We start from the raw sequence: 21,334 nt of genomic DNA on the forward strand, positions 1-21,334 counted from the left end.
GAAGGCAAGATCTGCAATATTCAACCTGCTCTGCTACAAACGAGAGAGGCAAGGTTTGTCTTCGATCTGCTTCGCTGTCAATGCAGGAAGGCAAGATTTGCATCTTCGATCCACTTCCTATCAATATAGGAAGATAGGACCTATTTACGCCTAGTGTTTAGGATGACATGATCAGAATGAATCAAATGCTCCTAACTAGATGTGTATGTATTATATTTGTAGAATGTCATGAGAATGATCCATTTTTAATGCTTAGGTTGTCATTCCTCATTGTTCATCAAGGTCCTATCACTGATGCCTTCTTGTTCAGCCAGTACCTTTGACAGAAAACCTAAAGAAATAGACGCTATTTAGACTATCATTTCTCAAATGTTTCCAACCCTTAGGTTTGGTTAGTTCTAAACAATAGTCCTGTTTCAGGTCCTCGTATTATTTAGAAACTTTCAGACTAATATGCAGAACTCCTTCTGTATGTGTATTGTCAGTCCATTAATCGTTATTTCAATGAAAAATGCTTGAAAAAGATTATCAAAATGGACAAAATGAAATTTTGTTGAAAGCAAAGCTATAAACAAACAAATCAATCAAGATAGCAAATTTTGCTGAGATACGAGATGTATAAGATGAAAAAGATTATCACAATGGATAAGATGGAAATTTGTTGAGAGCAAAGCTCTAAATGAACAAATTAATCAAGATAGCAAATTTTGCTAGAATACAAAATGAGAATAAATTAATCAAGATGGCGTATTTTGTCAAAAATACAAAAATGAATAAAATGGAAATAGGTGCCCCAGATATCATAGCATGAGCTTCTCTGCCTCAAACTTCTTGAGGATCCTTTTAAACTTGATATGTGTCTAGAAGTCCTAGACGACTTTGTTGATGCCCAAGATGTAGCATCTCTCATTCTTATTAATTCGGAGAGGGCAAGATTACTGCATGCCCCACCTTTGATCAAAATTTGAACTGCCCATTCTTGGGTTTTCAATTTAATACCCCTTTGGTCTCAAGGCGCCCTTTGCGGGTTTTCACATTGGCCTCTCCTTTTTCTTTTTTTCTTTTCTTTTTTTGTTTTTTTGTTTTTTTTCGTTTTTTTCAAGTGAAGTGTTTATTGCTTGAATCAGAATTTTCAAGATTAGGCAGGTTCTTGCCATCCATCCTGGTCAATATCGACGCTTTTTAGATAAGGCCCTCCACATAAGGCCCTTTCCAGTTCGGCATCTACTTTCTTCTGAAGTCCCCTTTGTATAGGAAGGTTATTCTCGATATTATGTGCTCCTCATAGAATTCTCTGGGTAAACCTTTTGGTGAACTTGCATCATTCGCTTTTGTCACATTTGACCATGACGGATAGCTTTTAACCTTTTCTCTTCAATTATATCGGACCTGGATCCATTCTACTTCATCCAACTTCAACTTTGACAAGGCTCGAAGGGAAGAAATATCAACTTCAATGGGTAAAACTGTCCCTATGCCATTGAGAAATGAGTTGCCCCGGTAGAGGTTTTTTTTTCTTATTTTTTTATTCTTTTATTCTTTTATTTTTGTTTTTTTTTTGCTTTTGTTTTCTCGTTTTTTTTACTTTTTTTGCTTTTTTTGCTTTTTTGCTCTTTTTTTGTTTTTTTTTGTTTTTGCCTCCACTGAACTGTTCATTTTGAGGCGACATGATGTTAATCTTGAACAAACTGCAAACTTCTGATGTCGTGCGGTTGCTCAAATTCAATGCATTGTCTAATATGATCCTTTTTGGCATTTCATATTGATATATGATTCTTCAAGAAATTTGTTGATTGTCAGCTTTGTGATATTGGCATATGAAGCAGCTTCCACCCACCTAATGAAGTAATCGATGACTACAAAGATGACTCGAAGACCGCTAGAAGCTTTTGGCGAGATTAGCCCAATGACCTTCATGCCCCCACATAGAGAAAGGTCATGGAAAAGTCATAACATGAATAGATGGAGGTACATGAATTTTGTCCCCGTAAATTTGGCCCTTGTGGCGTTTCTTGGTATAACTTATGCAATCCCCTTCCATGGTGGACCAGAAGTACCCATATCTCATGATTCACTTGGCCATTGCAAAATCAATGCATGTGTTCCTCAGACACCCGTATAGACCTCTTCCAAGATCTTCTTTTCCTTAAGGGCGTCCATACGTCTTTGTAGCTCAAGCATATCTTGATAATGTGAAAACATCTTTGAATTCTTGGAGTAACTCAATGACATCTCGCTTCGTCTCTGCGGTGATACAGGCTCTGATCTTCACCTTTTTCTCTTCTCCTAAGCTCACAATTTCCAACTGATTTTTTTGTAAGGTAGGATTTGCTTTTCGACTTACTCTACCATCCTTAATAAATCAGGAGATAAATTACAGTCTCGATCATCTTCGAAGTCTTGAAGTTCCCCTAGACACATATCTTGCTCAAAAGAAGATTCTGAGTCAATAGTAGTGTCGCTCATATCATTGATATTTGGAGACCTATTCTAGGGACGAAAGAAGACTCAAAGGACAAATGAATCAAAGGGTAATTATCTGTGTAGTATGAGTTTGAATGAAATGGAAGGAACAAAAGAATATTTGCCAAAACCAGACACAAAGATGCATTTCATTGAAATAAAAAAAATGTGGACATACGCCTTTTTCACAAAAGGATTTTCTATTGCTCCTAGGCTTAGAGCAATAAGAGCGTTCCGAATGTTACTCTGAAATGGCCCTAAAAATTACAAGAATCTCCTCCACAGTCCAGTTGTTTTGAATGCCTCTAGGGATGTAGAAACAAATTCATGATAGGCTTTTTCATTTTTTTAGTTCTTCTTCAAAGGCACAAACATCTTCACCTTTCGAACCATCGATATATTCAAATAATTCCAATTCTTTATCATCCATCTAGTTCTGTACTAGAGTTCTAAACTCGACGTACTTTTGGATTTTAGGAAATTTACTGTATGCAATGAAACGTAATGTTGATGCATGAATGCGTATTTTTGGATTTTAGGAAATTTATTGCATGCGATGAAATGTAATGTTGATGCATGAATGCGTATTTTTGGATTTTAGTAAATTTATTGCATGCGATGAAATGTAATGTTGATGCATGAATGCAAAAAAGAGATGTTGATTCTTGGTTCAATTCTATTAGAACAACTTTACTAGAAAATAAATCTCTTTACATAAAACGGATATATATATACGACTTTGCCCTCATATGCGGAGACATTCGATCCTCTTCTTCATTCGAGCGTTAAGATAAATCTCACGAACTCTTTAAAAGGAACATCTCTTCTATCTCTCTTTTTTTTTGATCCAGGCCGCGACTCGTTACTCACTCATCCTTGTGATGCTCGTTGGCTTCTCTTTAAAAAGTTTAGCGGTTCTCGAATAATCTTTGTCATATTGAGTCTTCAGGCAACGAGGCAAAGTCGTATAGTCCTCTACTGAACTATCATCCTTCTTTTGTTATATCTTCTCGGACCGTATTAGGACAACCGTATCGTCATCCACTTTATCAAGAAACCCATTTTCTTATGACAAGCTCTCTATTTAGCAATTGAACGTGAATCAGCACCTCTTTTTATGATGAAAATGCAATGCAATCATAACAAAAAGAAAACATGTTAGTACAAAGCAAAAGCAAGCAAGAATAAATAGAACACCTATTTGGGTGAATACTAGGGGTTCGAAGTGGTTCTACCTAGGGTGGGCTCCTAAGGTTCACTACATGAGGTTTGGTTCTAAAGTAAGGGTACCCGAACCAGCAGATTTCTCGATCCTCACCCATTATAGGCTCATGCGGACCGAGTTCAGTTCAGGGGAATACATTTCCCTATGGCCATGCGGAGATGAAAATCTCACGAAGACATAGGTACGGATGTATCCCGGAAGCGATTCACTATCCCATGCGGAGGTGAAAACCTCACGAAGGCGTAGTTTCTCACTCCCACTTAAAAGGGTATGACCAGCGGTCATGCAATGCAATGTGCAGAGGTATAAAATAAAATTCAGAACACGATAAAAATATAACTCAAAACAAAAGAGATGCAATGAGAGGATCGTAAATTTAAATCGAATTTTCAACTTTCGACAAAAAGACAAGAAATAATCAACACATGGCTTGACTCTCTCATGTCCCCAGCGGAGTCGCCAAGCTGTTGACACCATTTTTTGGATGAAAACGGGGTCGACTTGGATTTTGAAAAAAAGAATGAAAACGGGAGTCGCCACCAATCCTTTTTTGACGAGGTGTGATCGGGTCACCTCAAAAAGTGGTTGTTTTTAATAAATGATTTAATTTTATTAAAACAACGATTTTGGTCTACGAAATTCAGAAAAATGAGTTCGGGAGTCGGTTACGCACGAGGAAGGATTAGCACCCTCGATACGCCCAAAATTGGTACCTAGTTGATTAATTAGTGTCTTAGTGTCGAAAATTTGAAAACTTGAAAGAATTTAAAATACGATCCCTCTTTGTAAAGAAAATGCTCAAATGTTAAGGACCTTCTCGTCTCACAATATAAAATGTCACATCCAGTAAGTTAGGACACGACATCTTGAATTTTCGAGAACGAGCTTGCCTTTTATATAAAAATTAGTGTATTTCAAAACGTTATTCAGTTAGTTAAGGTGAACGAGGAAAATCGAAACCCAGTAAGTTAGGGCACGTTTCCTCGAATTCCCAAACACCGAATATTGCCTTTACTTGCAAAAATCTTATTTCGAGGTAACGAAATGCCATACCCAGTAAGTTAGGGAACAACACCTCGTATCTCCGAGAATAAGCATTTTTCAAAACTCATGTCGCGATTTAAAAGAGTATTCCGTTATTTAGGTTAAAGGAGAAAAATCGAAACCCAATAAGTTAGGGCACGATTGTCTCGAATTACCAAATACGGAATATTACTTTTATGAAAGAATTATTATTGGGTTGGATATAATGATAATAAGAATAATATTAAAGTAAAGTAAACAATAATACTATATATAAATATATATATGTATATAATAGAAATACACACTACTATATAATAATAAATATAGAAATACAAAAAGCAAATATAATAAAAATATTAAATTAAAGTAATAAAAAATAATCCTATATATAAAATATATATATACATAAAAATATACACTAATATATAATAGTAATAGTGATAGCAAAAATAATAAAAATATGAGTAATATTAATAATATATTAGAATACAAAAGTAAAGTAATAACAATAGGGGTGATAATAATAATAATACAAACAATAATACATATATATAATAATAGTAGTTAGAAATAAAAATAATAAAAGTAACAATAATGATAGTAATAATATAAATAAATATGGAGAGGGCATATATAATATAATAATATAAATAATAATATATACATGAGAAATAATAATAATATAAATAATAGTAAAAATAATAAAATAATAAAACAAAGCTCTCAACTCTCTTTCTCCCTCTTTTCTAAATCCGGCCGTTGGTCCGGCTTTGCTTCGGTCATGGACCCCCACGGGCCGCCATCGGCGCCACCGTACACGGCGGCCGGACCTCAAAAAACCTTTTTCGATAATGAAAATATGGGTAAGCTTTTTACTTTTATTTTTACTTTCGTATAAAAAAACAAAATAAAATTGAAAGGAAAACAATAAACAAACAAAGAACTAAAGATAAGAATAGACAAAAGAAACCTCTTTTGCTTTGATCTTTGATTAATCTCCAAAAACTAGCCTTTCCAAGAAACAAAAATAACCTTTTTTCCAAAAAAACAAAAAAAAACACCTCCAAAAAACAAAAAAAACCTCCTCCAAAACAAAGAACAATCCTTCTCCAAAAAACCAAAAACCCCCCTCCTAAAAACAAAGTCTTGAATGGCTTTTATAGCAAAATTTTACAAGTGGAGTGGTTGGGGTGGTTTAGGTGGCCAATGGTGGTGGAGTTGGTGGCCAAGGTGGGTGGCCAACAAAGGTGGTGGAGTAGGTGGCCAAGGTTTTTATTTATTTATTTATTTATTTATTTTTTGTGTTTGGGTTGGGATTAGGTTGGGCCAAAATTGGGTTTGGGCTTGTAACTGGATAATAGGCTAGGTTTAATTCGGGTTTGGTTTTATTGGGTCCCGGGCAAAATTTAGGTCTTACACTATTGATGAGTAGTGATGCCAATCTGTGTTTTTCACCAGTTATCACCTGTACACCTTTTCACACTTAATCAAGACCATGGTAAATCCGAAATAGCCATGAAATCATTATTTATACTGCTGTAATGTGATTTAGCCGTGAAGGTAAAGCTAGTTTGTGAATCAAAGACGCAACATAGACCTCATCATCAGGTATACATACAATATATTTAAGCATATAATTATAAACATAAGAATCCCAGTGGGGAGGAGCAAATGCCGGATAAATATGAACAGCCTCCATCACCCGAAGAACTGGATCCATTGTTAAATCACTCCCTTAATCATCAAGGTCACAATAGATGGGATTATCTTCAAGCTTTTCTGCAAACTTCTTGAGGACGTCTTTCATGTATTCCCTGAATTCATTGTCCGCTTTCACAACACTCTTCTCATTTTCTACTTCAGAAAAGACTGCATCGTAGAGAAGAATCACAGCGTCATTAGATTCTGATGGTGGCAAGCCGAAATTCTTTCCAAGTTTCTCGAAGAAACTCCTGATTAGCTCTGTTGTCTTCTGCAGCCCATCTTTTCCGCTCTTTGTTTCCTGCAAAACTCTCTCTACAACATTGTCGAATTGCTTCTTGTCTGCCAAGAGCTGCAATTTGTAAACTTAGACATCAGAATTCACCCTTGTGTTCGACAACTTGATAATTCCTAACAATAATTACCTATCAATTCTCCTACTAAACGGGATCAGTTATATTAATCATTCACATTCTAAGGTTTCCAAAATTATAACCAAGTTTTTCCACTCTTATGTTATTTGGACTCGAGTGTAAGTGCTGAATACATGTTCAATTTTCTTCCCACTTTATGAAAAACCTCTTCTTCTTTTTTACCCAATTGGAAATGATAAAAAATGTTGAAGTAGTAATTACATGAAGAATTTCAAAAAAGTATATGCTCTTCAATCTCTGTATTATTACAAATATAACAAAGAAAAGATCGAGTTCGTGATCTACCTTTCTTAGCTTAGAACCATTGACAACCTTGACATTATGTATGATAACAACATGGTTTTCAGACAATGCATCAGCTGTTTCCTGCAGAATTGGCTGAAGTAATTCAGCAAATTGTGCTTGGCCCAGTTCTTCTTCCCCCTCGTCCCCATGCTTTTTTAATATGTCATTTAGCAGAGGAAATTCTGTCCAAACAACATTCGGAACGAACACAAAGATTAGAATTTTATGACATCAATGAATGACTATTGATAACATATCTTTAAACACTGGATTAGAAACTGCAACTGTAATGCTGAACAGAATAAGATTCTTGCTTTGGAGTTTAACATAAAATGTTCACTTCGTACTTGAAAATCTCCTTGAATCACACTATCTGTTACAGCATGGAAACTGACAAACCCACAGGAAAACCGCTAATTAGTACTTGTTTTACAAGCTATTTGACTAAAGGCATCTCTCATGCGCTACTACTGCCAGTTGGTCCGGCTGCTCTAGAATGAATGCGTACTTTCTCACTGATTTACACAGCAAGTTGCAATCATTCATCATTCATTCGAGTTAGGATGATGGTTTTTATCAGGGTTTTGCTAAGGCTAATCAATCGGGCAAAAGTAAAGGGAAACATCAAACATTCATAAGCCATTCACGCAAGATTCATTAAGGGGCTTTCTAAAGAGATTGATAATGGGGAAGGTGCTTGCTTGCCATGGATTTACATAATGATATGCTATCATTAATCATACATTCCAGTTAGAATGCAGATTTTCTATAGTGTATTGGTGCTACCATAGCAAAGTGAAATACCACAACACACCCATGCAAGAGCATTAAGAGAACTCAATAACGGTAATTTGACACAATGTGATACATAATGTACAATAGACTGACAACTCCAACATTATAAAGGAAATGATTGAATCTAATCTAAGCTTTTGATTATTGAATGAAGTCAAGAATTAATATTCTAAATACTTATTATCTCCCAATAGACATAAATAAGATTCCAATACTAGGAGAGTCACCCACCGAAACGGGACATGCACTTCTTATTTAATTTTTTGCCTAATTGCAAAGGCAATAACATCTCAGAAAGGAAAGAAAGAGAAGGACAGCAAGAGACTTTCATGTCTGAACTTTTAGTCATAATGATGATGCCGGACAGAACCCATGCGCTTGAACCAAGTTAAATCAATGAACATTAAGCTCCATTTTTTTTTTTGCATAAACACTTCAAAATGTGTAAGTAATCCTTTTCTCATAGCAATTGTCATTATGTTGTTCAATTTATGGTTAAAAAGTGATGGGTAATGGGCACAAGTGGACACAGGGAAGAGATCACAGACCTCATTTGATCCATAAATGACTCTTGTATACATGAACTGAGTTAAATCCATGAATACGATGTTCGAGTTTTTGCTGCATGAAAACTTCATAACGTGTAAGAAGTCCAATTCCCACGTAGCATCTCATTCTGGTGGTGAACTTACGGTGTCAAACATTCCATCTAAAATGAGGGATGATGCGGTCGGACACAAGAGGGTGCAAGGAAGTGATCAAAGAAAGACCTTATTGATCTATAAATGAGTTTCACCATGTGCATTCAATAGGATCACCATATCAAAAGTTGAAAAGACAAATTGATACATCAAAACAACATAAGAAAAAATGATTTGGAAATGGGAAGAGGAACCTGAAAAAGGAGGGATCCCCATTTCAACACCCATATGAACAAGTGCATTTCTCAGCTCATTCTTGCAAATCTTCCCTTTATCTTCTATATCCATATCAGTAAACAAATTCTCTGCTAACATAGCATAATCATCTTCATCCTCCAAAAACATCTTCAAAGTATTCCCATCCAGTATTGACACCACTAATGGATCATCTAAGCAAATCAACCCAAAAAAAGCAATAATTTAAATCAAAATAACCCAGATCAAAAAATCAATAAAAAGTTTAAGGTTCGTTTTTTTTTTTAAATCTTAACTATTAAGTAATCAAAATTGACTTAATCCTCCTTTACCTTTCAACTCATCAGCAATGGCAGAGATGTAATCAGAGAGAAACTTGGATGCTTTATCTTTTTCGAGCTCTGTTTGCCGGAAAGTGACGTCAGCATGATCACCGGGTCCCGCGATGACACGAGAAAGAGCGGAAGCCTTAAGGTTTTGAGGCAATGAGAGGCCAAAGAGAGAGGTGGAGGCTTTGGAGTCGGCGATTTCAAGGAGTTGAGCTCCACTGACGGAGCCGTTAAGTTCAGGTAAAGAGGGATTGAATGATCGGAGATGGGTTCCGTCAAGCACCGTTAAGCCTGATTCAGACATTGTAAGACAGAAGGAGACTTTGGGAGAGTTTTAGTTTCGGACAAGGTTTTGTGTGTGTGTTTTTCTTTGATGGAAAGGTTTTTCCCTTTTTGTTTTTATAGTTTGAGTTTGGGATTATGGTTTAGGACTTGTACTTCGCCAAAAATATCAGCAATGCCCTCTTTTATTATTCAATTTATTGGATTTTATTATTCATTTTTATTGAAAATAAAATCATAAAAGAATCATTGACACAAAAAAAGAAAAAAATCATAAAGCAAATATAATAGTGATAGTGGACATGTTGATGTATTTATTTTCAATCTTATTTATTGTAATTTACAAAGGAAGAAAAGGGTAAAAAAGTAAGGGGAGGCTTCCAAAGTCAATGGGTTTACGCGGTTTTAGGCATTGATTTTTCTTATGAGCGTTAAAATTTTATTGGACCCATGTTGGTATAAAGTCCAATCTTTTAGGTATCCAATCAATTACCCTAAAATTAATAAACCAATCTATGGATTTTACTCCTGCAAAATTCGAAAAATGGAAAAAGAAATTTAAAATTTTTAATTAGTAGAATTCATTTATTCGAGTTATTTTATTTTTTCAAATTAATTCAAATACATAATTTGAGTTTTGAGTTCTGGTCGAGTTGAATTTTATAATTTAAATAACTCGAATAATTAATTGGTGTAGATACCCCTCTAATACCTTTCAATTTTAAAAATAAGTAAATTAGTTTCTCTTAATAAAAATAACACAAAAAATTAAAAATTTATATTTTTTTAAGAGTATAAAATTTTTAAAGAAAATCTAAAGAATATATAAAAAAGGTTAAAATTTTAAATATTTTTCTAAAATAATAATTTTGGGGTGTTAATTAATGATTCAAGTTTATCATACTAAAATATCTTCTTTTTTTTCTTCTTATTTTACTTTGAAAAGGTTTTCAAATTTACATGCTAAAACATTGAATTAGTTATACTGTAACAAGATTTTTATTTGACATGTTTAATTTTTTAATTTAGCTCGAACAATTTCATTTGATTTGACTCGACTTGAATTTCAATTTATTCAACTCGATTCAAAAAAATTCAAATCGAGTTAAAATGATGAAATAAGACTCGTCAACTCGAATTTTTTTCACTTGCTTATATTGAATGCTCACCAATAGGTAAGCCTCACAAAATCACTAAATTATTAATAAGTTTATTTATGCTTTAATCATTTAACTTTAAAAAATTATAAAATAATCACTAAAATATTTGAACGTTTTTATTTAAGTCACTAGGTTGTTATGTTTTTTCTTTTTAAAGTCTGACTAGTGAGCTTCAAGTGATGATTCAACGATTGATATGGTAAATCAATACCCATTTACAAGTAGAATAATATATCATAGATCTAAGTCAATCTGACAATCAATATCAAAGATTGGAAAATAAAACTGTTTTGATTTTAGTTCGCATATTCATGACGTTCAAAGTCATTTCATAAAAAAAACTAATTGTAGAAGATATGGGAAATGAGAGCTTTTGATTGGTGCAGATGGTGTGAATAGAGAATGTCATACAATGATTTTAACAATCTGGTGGCTAAAATAAAAATTTTAGAATAATTCAGTAACTATTTTGTAATCTTTTGAAGTTGAATGACCAAAACATAAATTTACTATAATTTAGTGATCTTAACAATAATTTATACTAAAAGATAATTTTAGTGTTTATATTATTAAAAATATTATAATTCCTGTAAGTTCAAAAAACTAAAATTTTAGTCCCTCAAAATAATTTTACCGTTGGTTGCTGACATGACAATAAAAAGTATTGAATTAAATAAAAGAATTCCTACTTGTGAAATGGAATGGGTCAACCCAAATGTTTGAGTTAATAAATTTTGAGCCAAAAATAGATAAAATTAAAAAAATCGCTTTGGTTATAGCGAAAACCTTTGGCAGACCCCAAAAAAGAAATCATAAATCTCTAATGAAAACCCTCAAGTAGAGCGCCAATCCAACCAACAATTAAAGAAAAAGTCAATGAAAATCTAGTTGAAGTAAAAGGGATAAATATATCATTCTCATTCTCCTTTTGTTTAACAATAAGTAGATCCTAATTTGATGGGTTGTTGCTCTTTAAGTCATATTAAATTTTGCTATGTGATATTGTTTTGGGAAGTATTAGACAATCTCATATGCTAAACGTAGATAGTATCTTCATTTTTTTAATGTTATTCAGATGCCATAATTATTGGTTGAAGCAATCAAGAGCTATTATGCCCTTAATCTACACTTTTTTTCCAAACACTACAACAAAACAGGTTTACTGCGATATTTTTTTGGACTTAAGATGATGCAAAAAAGGTTGGCATAGATCATCCTGGCATTTCTCCCGACGCTTTCAAAAACGTCGTCTTTTGTGCAGTTGGCATAAGTATCACGACGCTTTTGAAAAAGTGCCGGCATAATTCAACATAAGCCGATCTTTATTGAAGGGCTGGCAAAGACCTAGTTAAAGTGGACATTTAGAAAAGGTTGGGATAGACCCGTTTAAGGCAACCTAAAAAAGGTTGGAATAGACCTTGTATGCGCCAACACCTTACATAGTTGGCTTGAGTCTCATATTTTTTTACAACTTTTTGATATGACATAGAGGGAAAAGAATGAAATGAGAAAAAAGAAGAAGAGAGAAAGTGGAAATGGTGGAGAAAGGAGTGTGGCTTACGGCTGTAGCAGGTGACAATTCAGGCATGCAAGAGCTGATATTGCTGAGAATTAAGCAGCTTCCATCAACGATCCTCATTCAAATAATAAAAATCATGAAACATATTCTTATTGTCTAGAATGACCAGTGTTTGTCTGTTCGGAATTTAATTTTGGGGAAAATTGGTTGAATAGGGTAGGCAGGTAGTTTTAGGGATTTGATTTTGGGGGGAAATTGGAATTGGATTGGTGGTAAATGGGAAAACAGTTTAGTTGTTTAGGAAGGGGAAAATCTAAAACAACGTAGTTCAAAAAGGTTGGGATAAATCATAAGCAGACAAACATAACACAAAAAAGATTGGGTTAGATAAAATATTTGCAAGCACATAAAAAAGGTTGGGATAGGTTAATATTTTCCCAACTCTTCCTAAAAAGTCGGGATATAATCAGATTTTGCCAACACCCAAAAGTGTTGCTTAAAGGTACAAATTTAAACAACCCAAAAAAGGGTCGGCGTAGTCCAAAAAAAGTCATCTTAAGCTTTTCATATAACAAACACTTTTATATAGATGGGAAAGATATAACAAAAGTCGGCATAGTGTTGGATAAAACCGACACTTATTTAAGTGTTGCCTTAGGCATGCATATCCCGAACCTTATATCAAGAGTTGGCCAAAGCATATATAGGCAAGTCTATTCCGACACTTAAGAAAGTGCCTGCCCAAAAATGTCAATCGTAGGGTTGTTTTGTTGTAGTGAAAACTATTGTTATTTGCAAATAGTATGTAAAGTTTGTGTATTAGCAAAACGTATAAATATTTGAACCAATTTTGGGTTTGAATATTAAGTTGGTCGCTTTGGTCAAAATCCACATGATGACCTTTCCTTGCATTTTTCTTCATTATTATTTGCTTCTTCCACATTTTAATAGTCAAGTAATTACTTGAACAAATTTTGAGTTACCATAATTGCTAGGTAATATGGAATTTGTCACACTTTAGGCTGTGATAATTACTACCTAAGTTGGTATTTTTACTCAAAATTAGAAGTGTAAATGGGTTAGGTAAGTTTGGTTCCAAAAAACTTTCAAGTTTGGTTCCAAAATCAGGCTAAGGTTTGGTTCCAAAAAACTTTCAAGTTTAGATTTTTTTTTATATCAGTTCGGTACGTTTAAAAAATCAATTTTACTATTTAAAAAATATTAAAAATTTAAAATTTAAAATATATTTTATTATTTAAATTAAATGTGAATCGAGGTGCGAAAATCTTTATTCAAATTTAACCCTAGTCAAATCGGGCCTACTGGGCCAGGAGGAGTACCCAGCGCTTGTGAGTTCTCTTGCATTTTTCTTGAAGTATCTATTTAAAAGGAAATTGTAAGTTGCCATGATTTATATATATATATAGTATTACTTTGCTTCTCAATCCTTGGCCTGAATACATGAAATGATACCACAAAAGTATTGAGGGCCTGAAAACATCACTTTATCTAATTCTAATCCATAGAAATTTCTCACTATAGAATGAAACGTAAGGCTCTTGCTCTTCACTGTGAAATTGTTAAATTTGATGTTTTGGCTTGCGTGACCGGAGATGTTCCTAGAGCTAACCAACAATTGGCAATTTCAGGTGCTTTTGGGACAAGAGCTTTAGATCTCAACTGCGGTTAGATCCAAACATTCAAAACACCAACGTAGATAGTAATATCGAGATTTTAGAGTTCTAACTAAGTCCTTTCGATTTTGATGTCTCCTTTCATTCATATTATTCACATGCAAAAAATTGTCTCAATGATGCATGAGCTGAAAATAGTTCTAGCAAAACTTATATTTTTCATTGTATATGCTTAATCCAGGTGTTGATATTGCGAGAAGGTTCAAATACCCATAAAAGCAATTAAAAGATAGATTAAGGGGATAAAACCATTTAAATGGTACTGCTCTTTGTGGATTTAAACTAACATGAAAATAAATACTTGCTTGTGATAATATCCTTAAAGCTCTGCACAAATCGAGGTTTTGGAATTTTCAAAAATAAAATGGCAGGACTCGCCTTATGTAGTTTTGTTGTTTGCTATTATTTTATTTCTTTACCAAGATTATTAAGAATTCATTATGTATGATAAAGGTCTTCACTAAAAGTTCTCTAGTCATGGAGTGCAGATGAAGTTGGCTGTTTTAAATTGTGGGTGCAAGAATTTGCCTCATGTCCTTCCACTTTTATTATTATTTGGTCCTACATGAGCTTCCTTAATCTACACTTCTATGCCGATAGATTTGCATAATCACTTGAAAATGTTTTTGGGCCAACCACATTTTAGCATTCTAGTATATTCCACGTGCAAAAGGAAACTGCTAAAAACATTAAACTTAATATATCAATAAATAAAAAAACATCTAAGCTTCACTTTATTGAAAAAAAAATAGTTAAGAACACAGTGAACATTGCACAACGAAAGTTTAAAATTTTTCTTAAAATTAAACATTGTGGTATTATAGTAATAAACCTTAAATTGAATTATTACTTGTGCTTTGTGTAAGGCGGTCTAAATCGTTTCTCGACTTTCTACCAAACAATATTCTCTGTTATTCTCGAACCCTAAATTACTTTGAGTATGATCCCAACAAAATGAACGAATGCACAAAATGAAAACTTTAATTAACTTTTAGTGGGAAAGTTAATTTTCTTTCCATAGGAACCGAAAACTTTGAGCCTTTTGGAAAATAGAATTTATTCTTATAATTAAATTTTCACTATTTTTTTGACAAAGTAACGAAGCTCTCTTGATTGTGCTTGTGTGTTTTTTGGTCATACCATAGTTCCTATTTATATGAAAGTGGTAGAAGTGTTTTACTTGAACAAGGGGATAATGAAATAATAATATTTTAATAAATAATACAATATAAGTGGAATACCAAGAGGTGGCGACATGCCCTATTGTTTACTACGGTTTCCTACCCCTTTCTCATGGGATGGGCTCTCGAACTAATCTCGGGTATATGTGTTAACAGAACTTTTAACCAACACTTATAATTTATCCAACCAAATAACTATTTTTCTATTTCTCAAAATATTATTTATTTAATTAAATTAAATTAATTAATTTTACCTAATTAAATTATTTTCTTAACCCAATTCTAATTTCGTTAAAGTCATGACAATTTTACAGTATTAGAATCTATGAGGAAAAATATTTAATTGCTTCATTTAATAAATCTACGATGACTAATTAATTTAATTTTCACTTCGAACTTTAATTATTTATTTGCATTGAATTCAATAATAATTTGAAGAAATTAATTTGGTTTCTAAGTCATCTTTTGTATTTAACGAGAAAATACATTCAACATGGATAGTGATAGATAGAATCTATTTCTGTTAGTTGTTGTTTTCATTCAATTCATTTAACCAGTTCTACATGCAATTCGTTAAGGGTTATATCAAGCTAGTGAAGGGACCGATTGAACATATATAATTAGAGCTTAAATAATTTGTAATTAAATTCTGACTCTTCGTTTATTAATTACAACATTATTTAATCATTGAGTCATTCCATTAAAGTACCATGATTGAAATCTCCCTTATTATATACCATTACTTAAGCAACTTAATAAGTGTTTATCCAATAACCTTGTCATAAGTGTGTTACCTTTAAAGGATATCATTAATTTTTTTGGACTAAATCCATTCACCCAATATGATTTTATTTCATCTCATAATAACCATTTCAGCTTCATAAAAAAAGTCAATACTAACAAATAGTACTTAAATCATTTGTCCTAGTCAAATGACTCATGGTCATATTACTTTTCCATCTATCATGTTATGCTTATAAGAAGACACCATTTACCTTTTATTCAACTATGAATTATTGTAAATGAAGTTATGTCATGTAGAAGTCGTATATTCAACATTCTAGCTTTTGATTTTTTAGTTATTTGAACTTAAGCTTTTAATATATAAAAGTATATGAGACATGCACACATAATTAGTCACTTATGCAAGATTTAGGTAAGTCACACTATGGATGTCACAAGTGAATTAATCTAGGGTTGATTCGACTTGGGTCTTGTTCGATGTATTGTTAACCCAAACAAACATATCTATGTCTCTACCTTTTGGGAGTAAACCAATTCAATACCCAAAACAAAGTATCTTACCATTTGGGCTTGATAGATGGCCTAATAGTCCTTTAACGAATTTGCTTAACTTCTCGCATTACAATCCAATCACGTAATACAACTTAGTATTAGTTAAACATTAGGTAACCAATGAGTCAATATTTGCTTCTTTCTCTTTTTCATGCAAAAATCATCGAGGACATATACAAACGATATTAATGTAACTAATGAAAATTTTTAAACCAATCTGTTCAAAAAATTATAAATATAGATGATGAATAAACTACATTTAGTACATTAGATCGTAACACACTGTTTATTTTTTAACTCCTTTTATGTGAGACTAATTTTTTAGTGTACCTTATCAAATTGATAGTGCAAAGTCAGATTCAAACAACGACCCATGCTAAAAAAATATTGAAAATTCATATTCAAACAACAACTAGTTCAGAGTTCTATTAGCTTAGATTTTAGTTTCATAAGTTCATACTTAAATTATCAGACCATCTGTTGAGCACAAGCAACAACAGTGGAGTCATTTGTAATGCCATCTTGAGTTCAAATGTGTATATCCAACTTACTGGAGGAATCACAAATTCAACTATTTAACTTTCTTTGTCTTGCTTCATGTGTTAGTGGTTAAACAAATGAATTCCTATTTTATTTGGGGAAATAAATCAAAACATAATTTTTTTCTTAGTAATAATTGATTAGTTGTTATAATCGACTTTGATCTAGTTCCACTATAAATAAACGATTTGTTAGATCTTTTTGCTTGTATAGTTGCAATTGGTCAGCACAACATGAATTATACAAACATAAAATGTGTTTAAAATCATAAATACATTCATAATAGAAACATGTTACGGTCAAGCTTCTTTACCATGTTCTTTCTTTTTAAAAGATTGACCATCATTTCTCAATGTTGACACCCCCCTTTTATTTGAGAAATTCTAAAAAAAATATATATTCAAGTCAATTTCAGTTTCAAACTAATAAAATAAAGAAAATGTGAATATAAAAAGACATAAATTAAACCTTCAAATTTTTTGAATTTAATGATTGCACATCTTGGCTCATGGGGCATTTAGTTTTGTTATGGCCTTGTCAATGGCAAATACTACACTTCTTGGTTCTACCAGCCTTAAACATTTCAGAGCCTCTAAGTCTTCTCTCATTCTCTCTTTTTGGAAATCACGAATAAGGTTTTTTGAGATCCAAATTATTCTAAAATATATTCAGAGCTAATTTTGAAGGGTTTTGTAACACCTCAAAATAGGGCTAGGAGTTTTAGGGGTATTTTAAGAATTTTAGCCTTATCGGTAATGTTTTCGATTATGACATTTAGAAAATTAAATCAATTTTTGAAAAAGATTTTTAAAAAACTTTAAATTTGAAAATTGGACTAATTTGTAAAAAAGGCAAAATTGTGAGTTTTAAAGAGGAAATTAAATCAAATTTTAAAAATCACCCTAATATCATCCCCCACCTATAAGTTTCACCTTAGTCTACTTCCCCTTTTATTGTTGTTGTCGTCCCTTGCTTCTCTAAGCACTTTACAATCGATTTTGATTGCCAAACTCCATACTCTTCATTTTTTTTCACTTTCCCAACATTAAACCTCCATAAATTCAAGAAAAACACCAAAAAACAACATAGATTTCTCCATTATCAAGCTTGTGGGTTTTTCAGGTTTTCAATCAAACGCTCGATTTTTTTGTTAACTAAGGTAGCGATTCAATTCCTAATTAGTTTTAAATGTTATCTGGTCTTTTAAATGGAATTTTTAGCCATTAAATCACATGTTTTAAATAAAAGTCGAAAATTGGATCATTAATGGTGGATTTTAGGATTTTGGGTAAAAACGTGGTTTCAAAGTATTTTTTAACTTGTTTTAACATTATTAGAAGGTTTCTAAACTTACTTTAAATTTTTGTTAAGGATTTCTAAGGTTTTAATGAATTTTAGTTAAAATTGTCATCAATATGTTGAAAATTTTGATACCATGAATTGAGTAGTTTTGGATAGTTTAAAGGTTGAGAATTAATCGTAGGTAAATAATTAGATGAATGGAATTTATTTTAGGCAAAAAGATTAAATACAAACTGAGATATTTGGAATTTAAGTTTGCTATGTCGAAAGGTTTTGGTTACTTGAGAACTTAACTTAGGCTTACATTTTTTATTGCTCGAGTTAAGTCTCTAGCCAATTTTTGAATGTATTGTTGTGTTGATGCTTTGGATTTGCTAGGACCATCTACGAGTTAGAAAAGGCTAGTTTGAGCTTTTGGTTTTTCGCCGAAAGCGTGTTGGTAAGTGTTTGCTATAATTGCTTGTGGACATGATTCAATGCGTTATTTTGGAATTTAGTAGTAGCCTAAACTCCTATTCTAAAATTCTGAGTGTAAGCTTTCTCATACCTATGTTATTTTGTGAACTATGTGCTTATGTGTTTGTGAATATATGAACTGAGATGAGATGCTATAACATGTGATATGTGGTTATGATAACTGTTGTGAAAGTGCAAATATGTACATGTTATGTATATGTTAAATGTTAGTGACAATGTTTTGCTAAAAATGAAAATATACAGTGATAATGTTTTGCTAAAAATGAAAATATGCAGTGATAGTGCAAGGATAATTGGTAAGTGATATGTGTTTGATTTCGGATATTTTGGCCTTGTGATCTTGAAACCATTGAATATTGTTAGCATGACATAGGATTGTGAGTACTCATCTATATGTACAGTGATTTTGCGCGTTAAGGCCCTGAGACATGTTAGAGGGATAAGAGAATATGAGCTAAGCTCCATTCAACGAGACATGTGAGGGGAAATAAGAAGTGTTAACTTTTTGCTTCAATTTTGAGAAATGTTTGACTCTGTGAGTCTATGTGGTATGTTGGAGAACCATTTATCTGATGAGTGATGATAAAGCTCAATGTTATGTTTCATGGCTTAAGTGTCAAATTATCTTAAATTATGAATATGTGTGTATTGTGATATGTGTTTATATGGTATGTGACCATTCTGCGATTTATCTATAAACATGTTTTTGAGTATTGTGATATATACTTGAATGTTATGTGATTATATGAGTATTGTGATATATGCTTGAATGTTATGTGATTATATGAGTATTGTGATATATGCTTAAATGTTATGTGATTATATGTGTAATGTGATATATGCTTAAAAGTGAATATGATTACCATGTAAAAGAACTAGTAAATAATGCACGAGTAAGTATAATATGACACAAAAGTTGGAATTGTTGAGGTTGTGCTACATGGTTGTTTCGTTAATGCTTGATGAATTGTTTGCATGGTAGTTGTTCTAGGTATTCACTAAGCTTGTTAAGCTTACCCACTCCCTTTTTAAACCATTGCAGATTAATTGTGTGCCAGTGTGAGTGGTGTGGTTTCGAGGGGTAATCCAAGCAAGTCTTTTTTCGTTATTTCGTAGGTGTTATTGTTATTTGTTTTTGTTTTAGGAATAAGGCAACGTGGTAGACTTTTACTGATATTTTCCATGATGTTTTGCATGCCTCCATAGACTTTTTGTTCCTAAGTTTATGAGATTCGTTTTGTATTATGTTGTTTATTGCTCGAACTTACTTTCGATGTTTGAGACTATTATTACGACCATTTTGACATTTATTTGATGATGCCATGATAGCATGATGAGTTAATACAGGTTGGAATGACTTATATGCTTATGTATGTTGTATTTTTCCTGATTTGAAGTAGAGGTATCGATATACGTGTTGTAAAAACGAAACCTCTGTGATTTTGAAATGTACAGGAAGTCAAAATCATAAATTGGTATCGATACCTTATCACGAGTATCGATACTCAAGGTAATTTTATCGGTAATTTTATCGATACTTTTTCAATGGTACTAATATTTTCCAGGTTTTGATTTTTAGGCGAGAAACAGTAAGTAGTTTTGGTATCGATTTTCCAAGTGGTATCGATACCACTTGAGAAAATTATCGATACCTCACCTTCAGTATCGATACCTACATAGACAGTTTGGGGGAATTTTGCTAAATGGATCTTATGCATGTAACGACCCCATAGTCAGGGGTGTCAAAAAGTGCATTCTTAAGACTCCATTCCCAAAAATCGTAACTCGTATATATTTAAATATTTGCGAAGTTAGTTGTGTAGTTAAATAGATTTCGATTAAGTGAATTTGCTTGAATTAAGAGTTATTATAGTATAATGACTAAATCGCTTTTAAGGTAAAAGTTAATTTATGATTTAAAAAATAATTAAAGGGACTAAAGAAGAAATTACACCATTGTTTCTTTAGGTAGGGCGTCATTAGTGAATTATATATATAACTTATATGTAAATTCATTTTATATATTATAATAATTAAACTTAAAAATGTTATCTTAATAATTAAGTAAATATATATGTATTATATAATAATAAAATAAAGTATAATAAAACAAAAACAAACTAAAGAATGAAAATATGCTAACTAAATAGGAAAGAAAAGAAAGAAAAAGAAAGAAAGAAAAGAGAGACAAAGTTACGGTACCAAGGGCTCCAAATTTTCAAATTTCAATTAGTTAATCAATTTAGTTCATTTTTCTTCTAATTTGTATATTTTTGGAATCCCGGTACCTAGGGTTACCTAACCCATGCTGTAATTTTGGCATTGATTAAAATTTTAAATGTTATTATTATTAAATAGTTTTAGTGTTAGGAATTAAATTGATAGATTTTTGAGCTAGAAATGAAAAAAATATTAAATTGTAGAATAAATTGTAAATTTTGAGTTATAGGGACTAAATTGTGAAAAATTTAAAATTTAAGGGTTTAAGTGAAAATAAAAAGTTAAATTTAGTTTAAAGTGAAATTTGTATAAAATATAGAATTAATTGTAAAGAATAAAAATTAGTCTCGGTTTAGGGACTCAATTGGAATTTAGGCAAATATTGAGTAAAAATTTAAATATTAAATATGAAATTGAATTTTGTTGTATTGATAAATTTAATTATTTTAATTCCGTAGCGAATGTCGTATCGAAATCCTCGACTAAAAAAGGGAAGGATAAAATTGACG

General features: G+C 32.1%; 1 protein-coding gene across 1 annotated transcript; it reads right to left on the reverse strand.

Moving 5' to 3' along the window:
- Window positions 1-6,213: 6,213 nt before the first annotated feature.
- On the reverse strand, window positions 6,214-9,685 carry LOC121212443 (uncharacterized). Its single transcript, XM_041085129.1, has 4 exons — window positions 9,158-9,685; window positions 8,825-9,019; window positions 7,135-7,316; window positions 6,214-6,767 (listed from the first exon to the last, which is right to left on the reverse strand). The coding sequence occupies exons 1-4, from the start codon at window positions 9,456-9,458 to the stop codon at window positions 6,450-6,452; spliced, it is 996 nt and encodes a 331-aa protein (XP_040941063.1). The 5' UTR covers window positions 9,459-9,685; the 3' UTR covers window positions 6,214-6,449.
- Window positions 9,686-21,334: the final 11,649 nt, after the last annotated feature.

This window comes from Gossypium hirsutum, chromosome A13 (assembly GCF_007990345.1).
Source record: "Gossypium hirsutum isolate 1008001.06 chromosome A13, Gossypium_hirsutum_v2.1, whole genome shotgun sequence".
NCBI classification, from domain to species: domain Eukaryota; kingdom Viridiplantae; phylum Streptophyta; class Magnoliopsida; order Malvales; family Malvaceae; genus Gossypium; species Gossypium hirsutum.